At 44.9% G+C, this 15,928-nt stretch overlaps 1 protein-coding gene across 1 annotated transcript; it reads right to left on the bottom strand.

Moving 5' to 3' along the window:
* Window positions 1–46: 46 nt before the first annotated feature.
* On the bottom strand, window positions 47–14,944 carry HHIPL1 (HHIP-like 1; the record flags this gene model as incomplete). Its single annotated transcript, XM_010295959.1, has 8 exons — window positions 47–156; window positions 2,770–2,852; window positions 4,701–4,782; window positions 7,868–8,013; window positions 8,880–9,006; window positions 10,961–11,289; window positions 11,869–12,012; window positions 14,298–14,944. Coding segments are annotated over 8 exons (1,668 nt in total), but the record flags the coding sequence as incomplete, so codon positions are not given.
* Window positions 14,945–15,928: the final 984 nt, after the last annotated feature.

The raw sequence follows: 15,928 nt of genomic DNA, 5'->3' as shown, positions 1-15,928 counted from the left end.
TGGGCGTCCTGCTCCGGTCCCCCGGTGGTGGTGGGGCTTGGCCCACCCAGTCCACAGCCGGCGTGTGGGGGCTTTCGGGGTCTGGCCTGCCTCCCCGTGGGGCCTCGGTCATGGCCTTCAGCCGGGGACGTGGCGTTGGTGTTTTCACAATGAGCTCTGTTGGGGGAAAACCCGGGAAACCATGAGTCTGTCACTCCGTGGACAACACTAAGAGACAACTATACCAAACCAGTGCTGATTTTTGACTTAACTCGTTTCTTGGAATTTGCTTACTTGATCCTGATAAGAAGCGACAACGCTCCCAGTGAGCCAGTATTTCCTCAGTGAAAAATGTCGGCTGCGTTTAGTTAGCAGAGAGGGCTGCAGGGCTTAATGCCAACTAAAAAGCCTCTCCCAAGAAGGAAACTCCAAGCAGTCTACTGGCAGAACCTCAGCCTGGCCATTAAAGGGTGGGCACTGGAGCTTCGTGGTCAGAAGAGGAGTTCCCCACCATACCTTTCTCCCCTGCTGAAAGCATTTTAAAGACAGGCACTATTTCTGCTCTTCACTTCATTACTAATGACTGGATCGTTACCAGACCGAGCACGCCGGCCTCCCCACTGGGCCAGCTGCTTTATTCAGAGGAGCTGAAATTGGGAACATTCAAAATCAATTCTCTCTGGCAACTGGAATGTGCAAAAGGAACGGAGTTGCCAGGACAACACGTAAAACAGGATTTGGGGTTGGGTTTTTCCCCTCCTTGTGGAAAAAAATAAAAGAGCCTTGAACTCTGAAGAGCTGAGAATTCTTTGCTGTCACAGTTTCCAGGCGTTACTGGACTTGCTTATTCACATCCATTCTATTTTTAGCTCTAAAACTAAGTTTTACTTGTCAGAAGGAAGCAATTCAGAATTACTCAGAATAACAATCTACTGAGCTGGGACAGTGTCACATACATTTGCAAAGACATCATGACTTTTTGAATTATAGCCTAGATTTATCCATTCTCATTCATTGTTTTCTTTGTAGTACAGAGACAAGGGAAAACATGACTGTCTTATGTGTGCTTCATATCTATTGTCCCCAAAAGATAAATCCTTGCAGCGGTCCAGTTCTTCCAAATACTGCTTTTTGGAGAGGAATTCTATACGTGGCATGAAAATACTTCCCTTCTTTGGAAGCTGAGGTTCTGAAGGCAAGAAACAAATGTGAAAGCCTTACCTGTGCACACTTCAGTTGCTGGAGCCTGATCTAGCAAAGTACTTCAAAATCCTGGAACTCATATAATGATATCTAGGACTGCGTGAAAGCTAATGGTCACCTGGGAGTGCTTTTCACCTCACTGAATCAAGTTGTTATTATGTATTACTCTTTGTCAAGCTATTTATTAAATACACTTCCAACAAATGCACTCGTCCAGCTAATGGATGCCGCATGCCTTGGCGATTCTGTTTCATTCACACTAAACACTTAACCAAAAGAGCAAAATATTTACAGCTACACATCCTGTTTGCATGCTTCTGAATCAAAATCTTCATGCTTGGTTTTCACCTACACATGAATTTAGTTCCTGCAACACTTGGCAGAATCTCTCCCACTGTTTCTAAGTTTCATTTTATGATGAAAACTGCCTTGTAAACAAAACCAAAAGATTTAGTTATATGTGTAGTTTAAGAATCTGGACTCTGGTCTTGCATAAAGAATAATGCATAAGCAGAAACAGAGGCAAAGCTGGTTGAACACGAACCAAGTTAATAATATTTGGAAACGGCGTGCACAGCTTGCAAAGGAGAATGTTTTTGAAGACGTGCTGAGTGCTCAGGCATGTCAACAGTTAATAATTAGCCTTCGGTCTTGTTCCTCCTTAAAGACTCAATCTTGCAAGGTGCTGAGTGCCCTCATTCCTCCCTGAAGTCAAAGCTGTAGGAACTGTCAATGACTCAAATGCAGTGTAACATGATTCATGTAATTAAAAATTAAATAAAAGTGTTCTGAGATCCTACAGTAATATGAACTGCATTACGAAGTTGTTAGAGTACTGCCTAGGTACTTACACGTGTAAACAAAATGCACAGGGGAAAAGAAAGGTAATGGTGCCTAACCTAATTTTGAGATTCTAATAGCGTGTTTAGGATTTTGCATTTAACATAAATAGTACTTGGCTGGCTGCAGATCCAGCTCCATTGCTGACTGCTCCAGTTTTAGCAGTACAATACGTCATTCAGTATGAAGCCCTGGAGGGTTTGGATAAGCCAAAAGTTCACCTGAATGGCTGATCACGCCAGTTCTTTTGGGAGCATTTCCTCATCCCACATTCTCTCACTTACAACTAACAATGACTCAGCCCTCATCTTGCTCAATGAGCTATTTCCCAACCCCTTAGCCATCATATCCTTCAGCTCTTGAAGTGCTCCTCACTACCTGAAGGCACTGCAAAAAATCACCTATCACTGAAAAGTACCATCAAGCACAGGATCTCAGTACAGAAACAGTTACGGGGAAACCAGGTTGGTGGTAATGAAACAGGTATGATGTAGTATGGAAAAGGGAAAATATACAGGGGCAGAAACTACAGAGAAGATTTCACATCGCCAGAGGAAGAGAAATACATTATGCCTCATCTGAACCAACTCTTCAGATCCAAAACAGCTGGTAAGAATTACTTTTGAGGATACTTTGAAGAGTGAAGTTCTGGGTGGTCTCCATGCATACAGAGATAGTGTGAGCCTGGAGTTTGTATTTACTGCTAGCTAACATGCACCGACAATAAACAACAACAGTGACACTTACTCTCCTTTGGCACAAACTGGATGAGACTGCTTTTTACTTTCACTGGCAACGGCTCAACTCGGCATTTTCCTGGTGGTGCTCTCCTGTGAAAAGAGAGACACATACGGCGCACAATTAATTCCTTCCGCCTGGCATCATGAGCCTTTGCTTCCCATTGTTTTTCAATGAATGTAATGCTCACTGAAAAAAAAAATGTCTGTTTAAATGATCCAAGTGATCTCCTACAGTAGAAAACATAATTAAATAATCACATATCTCTGTTGATCAAAGTCCAAATATTCACAAGGGAGTGGAGTCCTCTGGCTGTGTTTTCACTTGCTCTTGCTGAATCCATTAACGAAATAAAACATTGGCAGGTTCAAGCATTACAGAAAGAGATTAATCAAACTGAAACCAAAAATCACAAAACTAGACAGTGTATGTTGAACATCTGACATAAAGGTCATATGTATGCAAGTTTTCAGGCTGTCTTCAGAGAAGCAAAATAACACACTATTATTCATACATAAAGCCCAAACAAAAGACTAACTACTACAAAAGTAATACCAAAAATGCATTCGTTTCAAACAAGTTTCAAGCTTTACGTGTCTCCAACAGAGGCCTCCTCTTAGTATGATGCATTATTTTGGCACAAATTTGTTTGCCATGGAGGTATATCTCACTTCTGAGAAGTTACATCCAGTTCATCATCACTTTTTCCTATGCTGGCTGGCTCGTTAATCTGCAGCCTTCTTCAGAGGTTTTCAAACTGGTTCAAAAATGCATGCTGTTTGCATTTGGAGGGTGTAATTCCTTTGTAATTAGGATTGTTTGCATTTGCATTTCTGTGGAAGGCAAAGAGCTTCCCTTTCAACTACTGCCACAAGGACGTTCCCTACTTTTATGAATTTTCCTACGGATTTTTTTTTGTACTCCACACAATAAAGAAACTTCTTTTTAAACTTAAACTTCTGACTGTCTTTTGACTTCTGCTTGCTTTATTTTTGCAAAGGTTGCGTAATAGCAGCCTCTTAATACACAGTTTACAGGAACTCTTACACTGTGTTAGATAATGGAAAATGCTCCTGACAGAGGACAGCCAGAGGAAAACACACAGCAGCTCTTGGGGGCTGTTTAACTTTGGGGTCTGGTTCCAACATAAAACAGAAAAGTGGTTTGGTTCAAAATGCTCAGATAGCTAAAGCTGCAAATTTAATCCATTTAAAAAAATAAAAGCTACAAAAGTCTCACTCTACATGTCTGGCTGAAAGTATTTTGGTGTTTAGCCAATAACAGTAAATGCTTAGAAAACAGGAAGATGGAAAAAACAGCTATAAGTCTTCCCATAAAAGCTATTCCCCGCCTTGCTCGGTCTGAAGATACACACATGTATGATCCAGAAGGTGTAACAATGATTTTAGATCCTTTTTAGATCCTTTAGATCCATTTTCCTCTTTAAAACACAAAACAGCAATGTACTTCTTGACATTCATTTCTGCTTTGCCCAAGAAAGCACTGCAGGTCACACTGGGTCAGCTTCAGCTGTGGCTGCCGGCGCACAGCAGATGCAGCTGGCTACAAGGGATGGAGAGGAGCTACGAATAGACACCTTGAGAAAAACTGCCTCCTGGGCAGGAATGTAAAGAAACTTTGCCTGAGAAAGACAAGCCGCTCATAAAATATTCCTTTAGCTTTCAGGAACAAATCTTCCAAGTCACATAACACCAACAGGCACCATAACAAACAAGTTGGTGGTCACCAGGCAGCGTAGACTCTGATGACTGTGGGAGAAAAGCAAACCCACAACGGGTCACTCCAGCCGTTCCTTGATCAAGGGACATGGAAGGGCTCAGCATGGGAGAAGAGCTAATTAGTCAGTCAGCATCATTCATCACATCCACACCTGGACACGCTGCACCACGCTTAGGCTTTGCAACAAGAACGTCTCATACCTAGAGGTGTCCACCACTTTGTACACCACTCCACTGGGAGCCGTGGCACTTGGTATGCCAGTAGACATGAAGTAAAGCTCCCCTGGGGAAAAAAACAAACACAGCCATGAAAACTCTCCACGGAGCTTCTGTTCTGTACAGCACAAGGGCATTAACTCTGCATCACAGGTCAGAGAGCATCAGGAAACCTGGGACTGACACGGAGATCTGGCTGCTGGAGGAAACGAGGCAGGTTTGTATTTGGGTTTGTAGTGAGAGATCCTCTGCATTCCAGTGGCATAAAATACTCTTAGTGAGTGGGAGCTTTTACATATTGTCATAAAATACTATTTTGACAGATTTCCACTGCATGTTCAGTTGCTCAGGCTTCAGCTGTCACCTCAGTCTGATCTGTGTCCTTTAACTTTGCTAATGCAAAACAGTCAACCTCTGAATTCACTTTGTCAAAAAGAAATGAAAAGAAATGTTCTGTTCACAGAACATGAAAGACTGTTCACACTCTCTTCTGCTCTTTTGGGGTGAATTGCAGAACAAGATTTTGCTTTTGCTTTCTCTGGCACACTCACAAAGTGAGATGTATCTCATGAGAAAGGCATTTGGGTTCGTCACAGCTCTGTCAGGTCATGTGGGCAGGGCTCGACCTTCAGCCAAACAATGTCCATCATCATTTGGCGTTTTTTCTCTTAACTGCATTTCCATGCCTCTCTTGCTGTTGTGCAGGGGAGGCTGGGATAAGCAGTCCCTCCAGCACTCTCCTTTCTCTATTGCCAGCTCAAGTGCTTGAGCAGTGCAATGAAAAGGGTCAGAGAGCTGATCTGGGGATGAGAAAATAAATTTGCAATATTTAAAAAATAAAAAAGGAGAGAAAAAGAGGCAACAGAGACCTTTTTAGTAAGTAAGGGAGATTTCTTTGGGCATCCTATGGGTCCACCAAAGGGAAGAGGGGAAGGAGTGGAGGGGTCAGAGTGGGCAAAGGAAGGTGCGGGCAGTCGGTGGCAGCTCCTGCTGGCTGCTGAGCCTCCCTCCTCCTCCCTGCTCCCCTGTGCTGCCGCAGCCGAGCTCCTCCAGATGCTCCCGGGGCAGAAACCAGCCACCCTGGCTGGTTTCTTCCTTTTTCTGGTGGGCTGCATTAACCACAGGCCAGAGGCAGCCTTCATCCAAACAGGGATGGGAAACACCTGGCACTGCATCTTGCGGTGCAGTGATGTGCGCTTCATATCCCTCCCCTTTTTCCCAGAAACTATCAGGCAGAAATACAGATGCAGGGGCCATGAAGCATGCAGGCTACATCACACGTGGGCCCCACAGACACAGCACAGTGCCTGGGGTGTCCCCGATATGTCCAGCTGCCAGGGGACAGGGCAGCTGGCTTTATGACAGCTGTGCAATGAGCCAAAAACATAGATATCCCCACCACATAATCACATCCACTGCGCCAGCCAGATTAACATTCATCAGAGCAACAACCCCAAAAAACAAACGCTTCCATGAAGAAAAGCTTGTTAAAATAACCCATGTGATAAACTTTTAAAATAGCAGACTCCCAGCACACCAAAAAGGTGCAAGAGAAGACTGTTCACTGCAGATTAAGAAAACTCACTAAACTGTTATCAACAGATTTCTTTCCATTATAGTAAAGCAAACACAAGGCAAATAATAGCTCTGAGAACAGACTCCAGCCCAAACTTCCAGCCAGCTCTATCATCCTCGTGCCAAGTACGCGTGAAAAGCACAGGGAGAAGAAGAGCGGCAGCGTCTCACCCCACCTTTGCACAGCCTCTGCCCACAAAGGCAGGACGGGGGACACGGCTCCCCAGGTGCAGGCAAGGGCTGCAGTTAGCAGCTTGATACTGCACTGGGCAGCCCTCTGCCTCAGCCTAAACCTGATTTAAACTAAGTTATTCTGATTTTAGGGTAAGATATCCTTCTTGCCACAGCACTGTGAAACAGCTCCACCTTCCATGAACATTAACAATTAAAGAAAATGGATTTTAAGTCCGAAAAAGATAAAATTCCCAAGTCCAACCTTTGAGCTAATACTTAATTTGGACTATTTGCATTTATGTGATAAAATTTGCATTTACATGATATGCAGTGGCTGTTGCATATATGCATACACCTGACATAATCTGCAGGAAAAACAGACGTTTAAAAACTGTGGCATTCTGGCAGCAGGTGATTGTGACCATGAGCTGGGACCTCTCTGCAATGGGGCAGAACACAAACTCCTGCATTGCGAGTGGCACACGAGGCTGCTTATCTACGGGGCTAAACATCACGGGGCTCATCCTCTCCCCGTCCCCAGCCAGGGGCTGCACGCTCTGCCCGCCCTGCCACAGGGCTGGGCAATTAACCATACCCTCAGATGAACAAAGGGAGCGATCACCAGCTTTTGCACCAGGACTCTTTATTTCCTCCTTTTCAAATCCCAGCGGCTCCCTCCTAGAAAGCAAATTGTCTCCAGACTTAAAAACACAGCTATGCAAAGCTCCACCGAGACTACATCCTTACGTCCCATGCAAGGCAAAATCCCAGCTGGCACTAATAAAATACGGACTTAAGCAGCCTTTTGCCGATGCCTCACTCGAGACATAACGGAAGGCTTTCATTCTGCTTTACCTTCAGAGGTACAAATATTCCAGGCCAGGGTGAGCAGGTTCATAATTACTGTTCATTACATCTGCTTCCTGTATCCATTAATAATGTCAACCAGCTTTGACTAGCCAGGAGCATAGACTTGCTCTCACTTGGGTATCGGCTTCTCAGCCTCCCAGGGCCTGCATTTCCCACGGCCTGGCACCGTGAAGAATGAGGTTTCTTTTCCAAGCTGTGCTTGGCTGTATCTGCCCCCCGCCGTCACCCATCCCTCCAGAGGGTCGGTGTGTGGGCAGCAGCACACCCAGCCTCGGTCCCGCGGGGAACTGCCTACCCAATTCCCTCTGCAGTCACTGTGTGGCATGCTGGCCTCAAAAGTAGGATTGTAACTTTGGTCTGGTATTTGGGAGACGCTGGGAATCTTACCCACTGGCATTTTCAAGACTGAGAGACTCATGCTCTGCCACCACCCACTGCCTCCCAGGAGCCCCCTCTGACCCCTTCTCTGGTGTGTTCATCCAAAGAGAAACCACAAGCATGCCATTCAGTGTGATATAAACTTAAAGGATTACCTGCTTCATCTTCAGCAAAGGAGATGATGTATTGGTAATAGTTATTGATAAGGCCAGGGAACATGCACGTTTGTCCCGTCCCCATGCAGATTTCACTGTACTGCCATTCTCCAGTAGCACGATTCTCCTTCAAAGACATCAGGCGTCTGCAAGGCAAAAAAGCACTTGCACCAAGCAACTAGGGAGACGATTTATGAACATTAAACAGGACACCTGAAATCATGTTTAACGCTTCCTACCTGCATTAGCTACTATAGGAACTGCAGCTCCCCCAAGAAATGAGAGATTGTGACTACCAAAACACATATGTTATACACCCCTGCAACACCTTGTCTTTCAGGGGCAACACAAGTACAAGAAAAAATTATATGGGAGGGGGGATGTCAGCCTGGGGGGACCTTGCCAGAGGTGCAGAGCACTTGGCTTCACGGCAGCTCTGCGGCCCCTCTCCCGCGCCCGGTGCATCAGCCGGGGCAGGCGGTGCGGGGCTGCGCGCGAGAGGCCTGGGAGATGCAGGTAGAGCAAAGGCAGAGGAGGTGGGGGGAACAGAAGGCAGTCTCATGCCTGCTTCATCACAGGTTCGCAGCAGACTCGCTGCCGGACAATGTTGTTTCTTTTCTTCCAATATCTTCAGTGGCTGGAAACTGCATCAGAGTGGCTTCAGTTTTTTTTCGGATGCATTCAAATGCTTTTTAACACCACTTCCAGGACTTTAAATGTACATCATACCATTGCCCCTTTATTTGTATTGGCACCACGTGAATCAGTGACATCAAGGGCTGCTGGAATGCAAAGATTGCATTGCTGCACAGCACCATGGAATAAAGGTTATATAAAACACGCCACGTGAGCCCTCTGTACGAGCAGTCCGGCTTTGCGCAGTGCTTGCAACCACCAAGTAGCAGCATGTCCTCAGTTGTTAGACTGCATGAGCACTCGCAGGCAGGTGTAGTATCGTTGGAGGACTTCAGCTGGGGGTACAGCTTAGTGAGTATCTGAAGTATTTACTTACCCGCTCATAAAATCACCAAATATGTATAGGCCATTCAAGTTTGGAGACTCACAACCCCGATAGACATAGCCTCCCGTAACAGATTTCCCCATTTTGTGTGGATACGCATAAATTGGAAGCACATCATCTGTAAGGGAGAAAAGATCTGTGACTTGCCTTGTTCTACACATGATGCAGAAGAGCTGTTTATCTAGATAGTTCTGAGACTAGCATGATACAGTCAGGTTCATCTGAGCATCTTAATTAAATGAACTGCTAATGGAGTCATATTTAGTTTGATTTTCACATTTTGAGAGCCACGTTCGATAGCCCTGTCTAGCTGGCTGTGCTAACCGAGGACAAGCTGGCTCAGAGAAATTGGTCGCTGTTTCACCTGCAGCGTAAGCTGAACCCCTGATAAGCCTGAGTGCTCTCTATCACCCAGACCCCCCACCGTTCTCCCGAGCCCTTCTCCTCCCGCTGCAACCCAGCTCTGTTAGTGCTGCTCCTGGCCCATTTCTGCACAGCCTGGCTGGTTCTGCTATGAATTTGCAGGTTACTCTTAGAGTCACTGCACCCATGCAGGAGATGTTTGCCCAAGGCAGCTTTGTTCCCGTGGTGAAAGGGAAAACAGAGACAGGTAACTCCAGACTGCAGGCACTGATGAAAAGCTCTTAGATGTCAGCATGAACAGCTTCTGTTTCTCTGAGACAGGGGAGCTTAACCCAAAAGGGCCATCAAATATTTATGGTGTGGCACAGGCAAGATGTAGTACTGGCATATTCATTGTAAAATACAAGTTAAAACACAAGACAGAGGCAAAACAGAGGGAGGTAGATAACCTGACTTTGAGGGTCTCCATTAGATGCTTCCTCTCTTCTCTTTTGAAACTCCTGGGTCACAGGTATCTCCTCATGGTATCCACCCCTCTTTGTCCTCACAGCCTTTCTCCCTGCCCATGTAGCAGATGCCTCAAGTAGCAAACCTGGCAGCTCTACCAGCGAGGAACTTGCACCAGGGGCATTTCATCTGAAGCAGGCGTTTTCTATGCTTTCACTTACCATTTTAAAGGGGCTGTGACATTTCACTGTTCTAACAAAAGGGTCTCTAAAGGCAGCAGAAATTGCTCCCAATCCCTGGAGTCCTCAGTAAAGTGCCTGCCATGAATGCTCACGCAGGCGCTGTCACACAGGAGAGCACTAAACAGGCTCTCTGACAACTGCTTCAGCAACGGGAGTGCAAAAAGTCTGCTCCATGCTCTCAAAATTTTTATAAAAACCACTTAATTACTACCACTGTACTTGTAGCTGAGTTAATAAAAGGAAGTTAGACTAAGTTAATAACAGGAAGTTAAACTAAGTTAATAAAAGGAAGTTAAACAACACCACACAGCACACAGATAAGAAAAAAATCAGAATCTCAGCTAGTGCAAATCAGTGCCAGCCCACTGCCCCCCCGGATCTCTGGGGAGATGCTCCAGCACAAGATGTGGTCTGCATCAGACCTTGCAGCACAATACACTCTGACTTCACGCATGCTCTAGAATTTATCCAGCCAGCAAATACCCTGAATCCAGGTTTGAAAAGTTAAAAAAAAAACTAAAACAGTTTTCCTTTTTGGCACAGCTAAAAGAAACAAAAATATGCTGTACATTCAGTTACCTGCAAAGCAGGCAGTCTGCATACTGCTTGACCAGCTTGCACAGTATGTTTCTTTCTTTTTTTTTAAATAAGGACACTATTTGTAAGTTATGGAGAAAAATACAATTTCTCCAAATTTTTCTCGCTTCTGCAGGGAAGGTTATTTTACACAGAAAAAATGAAACTGTCCCCCTAAATAACAGAATCACCAAGCAATTTGACTAACACAGATAGCCTGGAAAAACAACAGCTAGAATGTTTCCTTTTCCTCCTAATACAAAAATGGTAACATTTGGACTTTCAGTATTTATCCTCAAGTCAGTTCCCTTCTAGACTGAGACAGCATAGATTTACATCTCAAAAATGTATGTTTTCCACCAGGCAGCCCGGTGAATTAAAAATGACGGTGCAGAAAACTGCACGGTGGGAGACGCAGGTAATTTAGAGAGCACATCTATTTACCCATTGAGGAATTGGCGCAAAGTTTTTTATCGTAACAGCTGAACCCTTCCCTTGCCCTCCAGCCGTAATTTTTCCCTTTCTCGACGATGTCGATTTCTTCGTATTTATTCTGCCCCACGTCTCCGCAAAAGAGCCGCCCTTTCCCTTCCTTGGTCTGCGGTTCGCCCCTGTCAAAAGAGCAGCGCCACATATTTCTCACTCCATACGCATAGATTTCGGGGCGAGCCTTAGGGTCGTTGAGAAAAGGGTTGTCGGGCGGGATTCGGTACAGAGGCCCGCGGTCGTTGTTGTTCACATCAATCCGCAGCACTTTGCCCAGCAGAGTTGATCTGTATTGGGAGATGAAAGGAAAGGAAAAAAAAAAAAAAGTAAAACTAGACCTCAGTTAAACCTGAGAGATGGGTTTTTTTGGAAGTCTAGGTTTTCATTCTTTCTGGTTTACAAAGGACGAGTCTTTCAGTATCTCTGACAAAACCCAACCATTTCAAGACCATTTCATTTGTCCCAGGCCACCGAGCAGCCTTCAGGTAGCACTGATTTCCCACAGCCCGCTGCCCACAAGCTCCCAGTGGCTTGGAGCTGCCATAGGGATGGGTCCACTCTTCCCACGTCGTGGACACCCCCTCCACTTTTAGAAAACTGGTCTCCGAGCAGACAACTGGAAGGCTCAGCAAGCTATCGCTCCTCGCAGGGAAAAAAGACACATCTCAATAACCGCCCCTAAGGAAACTGGAGTTACATGGGAGGCCCATATGCCCATGTGTGTGCACAAGCATCAGTGTGGGTGTCAGGGAAAAGGCAAACCCAAGACAGAAAATTGCCCCCGATTTACCTCCCCCAGTTTCTCATCTCAACCCAAGGGAGACAGGAGGGGGACACGATGCACACAACGTTTTAGGGGCTCTTACTTGTTCTGGGCGTTCCCAAAGGTCCCAAAAGGATCCCCAGCCATGCCTCCATCTCCAGTAAATATATAGAGATAGCCATCATCTCCAAAGAGCAGCTCTCCTCCATTATGGTTGGAAGCGGGTTCTTCTATTTCCAGGATTATCCTAAGTGAAACAGGGAGGAAGCATTACCTACCGCACAAGCCCTAAGCAATGGGCAGAGCAACATCACTCCAACGTTGCCCCTGACACATGGAAATGGCCACAGATCCGTTTTGATGCAAATTCCTCCACATCCACGTTACTGAATTTTGCTTGGGCACAGTTGATTTTCTAACCTTAAATAATTCCAACATATTTTCCAGGTTACAGAAACACCAAATTGTGTAATAAGGAAAATCTAGGAAATCACATGACAGAATATACTTTTATTTAATTATACTTTTCCTTTGATTCTTCCTTCCTCCTTGTTAGACCTCTTTTTTCTCTTTTTTTTTTTTTTTTTAAAAAAGGCATCTCAGCTTAAATCCGATTGTGAACTACAAGAGAAAGGACTCCAGTCCGTGTGTGCGTCTGTACAGCATTTGGCACAATCCTGACAGGCGCTTTCAAGGTGAACCTAAAACTTTTCAAACATTAAGGATCAGTTAAATTCTTAAAGAGAGAAGAATCCTTAAATGATAATTACATACACAGGACTTAATGAGTTTAAAGAGTGATTAAAAGCAGCCCACCAACAAATTAACGTCTTAACAAAGGTTATTCAAAGCAGTACTACCACCCTTTACCTTAATTTTAAAACCAAATTCCCTCTTAGTTTTATCTATTTATTTTATGCACCTGGCATCCCTTTCATAGTAAGAAAAGGGTGAAATATATAAAGTATAACTTTATAGAAAGGTAAAGCCACAAATACGTGCAGTGGAGGTTCCCAGCTATAATAATCCAAGTTTATTTTACTCCAGCTTCTAAAGAAGTCCAGATTTCATGCTGACAGTGCCTCTTAATAGCTGCAAAACCAAGTTATAATAACCACTTATACCACCTTATTTTTAGCCAGTTTTTTTCCCTTATGAAAGTACTGATAGCTTGTGATCAGATTGTAAATTGTGGGAAGGAACCCAACTATGTAATTATTCTGTCACCTGCTGCTAAATGTCACCACCTCTGAGGTAAGGTAACTGCGCACGAGCCCACGGACTCCGGCCGGCAGAAGGAGTGAGAGGGGATCCTGTACAGACACAAAGGTGAATCCTCCTCAGCCTCCCAAAGACGATGGAAAAAAACCAAAACACACTGAGCCAAAATCCGCGGACAAGCAGACATATGCCCTCCTGCCAAGGCAACGCACACCGCGCGTCGGCCCGAGCTCCCTCTTGGGCAGCGCCGCGGGATGAAGTCAGTGGGACTCGCGCCTACACAAGCACAACAGGACCACAATTTTGTTTTCTTAAGCTTTCGCCGTACTAACCATCAGCTAAATAAGCACAGGAAGCGTTACAAATGTAGAGCCCGAGGATTTTTAAACAAGAGAGCTCATGGGCCCTGACATGTGCAGGTTTAAGCTCCTGACTCGCTTTCCTGAGGACCACGTCTCCATTCCCCTTACCCGTCATCTGCAGCGCTGCCGACACTGAATTGCTGTAATTGCTTATCCCCTTTCTGTCGTTAGGTTACGTGCATTTTCGAGCTAGAATCATCTACTGCTGCGTATCTGGAAAGCCCCTAATATAACCCACGTAACGATGCAAAAATCTTAACATTAATAATATTCAAGGGTCTCTTAAAACAGTGGTTCTATTACGTGGTTCTGCAACAGATTATAAATCTATAGACTGACTCCACAAGCAAACCTCTCGTTATCTGTGCATATTAATGTGGATCAACTGCAGGATCAGTCTCAAATGAATGAAATTTCCAATCAAAATGCACTCAGTAATAGCACAGTGGTTTGCATTTTGTTTAATTTGATATTAAATTTATAATATCACAGGATAAAGAAATGTGGGGCCAAATCCATCTTTGGTCCTGTATCACTGAGTTTGTTTATGCTTATTTTGCAAACCTTTGGCGTAGGAATGAATTCCACTCATGCTTTGCAGAAGCCTGTTTTAAAGGGTAATAATTACAATACGAAAAAAATCCCAACCAAAAACCAAACCCCAAAACACTGTAAATAATGTTTAATCAATGTTCAGTTAAATCTTCTGATATACCAGAACAGAGAAAGGTAAATGTTTTCTCTCTGAGCACTTGCAGTTCGTCCATGGACGACAGGCATATTCTCAGTTTTAGTATGCTAGACGTGGACTTGGACTAATTTGTTACCACACTGGAATGCAAGAACAATATTAAGCTAAGTAAGTCTCATTCATTAATAGCCTTTAAAAATGCACAAGTGGCCCTCTGAGATCTTAAATACATTTGCCAGAGAAACGTGTGTACAATACCTTTCGGAACCATGGTCCAAAGCATTCATGTCAGCAGGAGAAATTCTGAACTCACTGATTCGGATTCTCTCTTCATAACGAACTTCAACTGAATAGTAGACATACACTTTACCATTAAATTTGAATTTAGGATGGAAGACAATACCTAGAAAACCTCTCTCGTCTCCTTCCCAAGGTGAGGTAAGTACGGCTTCACTGATGTTCAGAAATGGCTTTTCGAGCCTGGATCGATCAGGGAGGTAGGTCCACACCAGGCCAACCTGCTCCGCAATGAAGAACCTGTGGGTGCCATCATTGGCGTGCACCATTGCAACAGGATTGCGCAGCCCATTGGCGACCTCCACCAGGCAGAGCTGGAGACAGCCCTCTGCGTCGGCGGTCACCAACCCCAGGTTTTGGTTAAGGTTCTGGTTAGCCAGCAGGTGTGGAAAGCAGTAGTCTGTGTCCTCCAAGGACAGGTAGCGGCAGAATTTTGCCATGTTGTTCTCCAGTGCAATTAACTCTTGGTCTGCAGAGAGATAGCGAAAAATGGAGCGGCATTTTTGCCACACTTGCAGGCAATAGTCTTGGCAAAGTCCTGGTATCGTCCGTACGGGGGTGGAGGGATCCTCGGCATCGTACAAGTGAGCTGCATATGGAGAGCATTCCTAGAGGGAGAGAGAAAAAGCCTCAAACCGTTTCTTGGACCAGATTTGAAACAGCCGAGCAGCAATACAAATTGGAGAAATTTCACCTTAATTACAACATATGCTGTGGTTTATTCTGAAGACATATTAACAGAGGAAAAGATCTTAGAAAGGGGGGTCATCTCAGCATTCACAGAACTCATCTTCAACATTCCTGGTGAAAGCTGGATTCCTCATGCTGTTATTCCTTTATTCCAACCATAGCACTAACTCAGAAACATCTTACTACATCCCCCTAGTAGACTATGCTGGGGAAAAAGAGACTTTTCCTATCTTGGATGCTCTGACTTTATCTATGAAATAACGAGAAGATTCATCACAGCACAGAAGCAAAACCAAAGAGTTAGCTGAGAAGATTCAGGTCCTGCATCTCCAGGCTGAGGAGGGAATGGGAAAGGTCAGCAGGGCCAATACCTGCAACTTTCATACCTCATCATCCGATAATCCAGACACGCACCTCAAACACAGATGTGATTTACAGGTTAGAAGGAGCGGGATGAGAAAGTGTGGGAGGAGAGGAGAAGGACACCCACCCTTTGTACCGCGCAGTGCACCCAGCTCCGGGATGCTGTCACTGCATATACCAGTCTTGCTCAGGTCCAGCTGCCTTTGCTGGTGGATCTTTGCCTACAGACGGTTTATATACCTGATTAGATGTGGTGAAACGTATCTCATGACCATGACACTGGTCACCAAGTTCTGCGGGGGATGCTCAGGCTACAGGATTTCAGACAGTGAGCACCAAATGGCCATAATCCAGGTACGGTCCCTGGGAGTGGCTGCAGCACAGCCCTCGTTTATGGAAGGTGCAGCCTCGGAAATCTGCCTAAGGACTGAATCAAGTTGACATAGTTTATTGTATTCTCCACTACAAGAACCCTGACAGGCACATTTTCCTTATGGAAAAAGCCACTGCAGTCCAGTAAAACCATCTGCAAATTACAA

Source organism: Phaethon lepturus, unplaced genomic scaffold (genome assembly GCF_000687285.1).
Source record: "Phaethon lepturus isolate BGI_N335 unplaced genomic scaffold, ASM68728v1 scaffold31171, whole genome shotgun sequence".
In the NCBI taxonomy this organism is placed as follows: Eukaryota; Metazoa; Chordata; class Aves; order Phaethontiformes; family Phaethontidae; genus Phaethon; species Phaethon lepturus.
The sequence above is the reverse complement of the archived record's forward strand: the minus strand, read 5'-3'. Positions and strand labels throughout refer to the sequence as shown.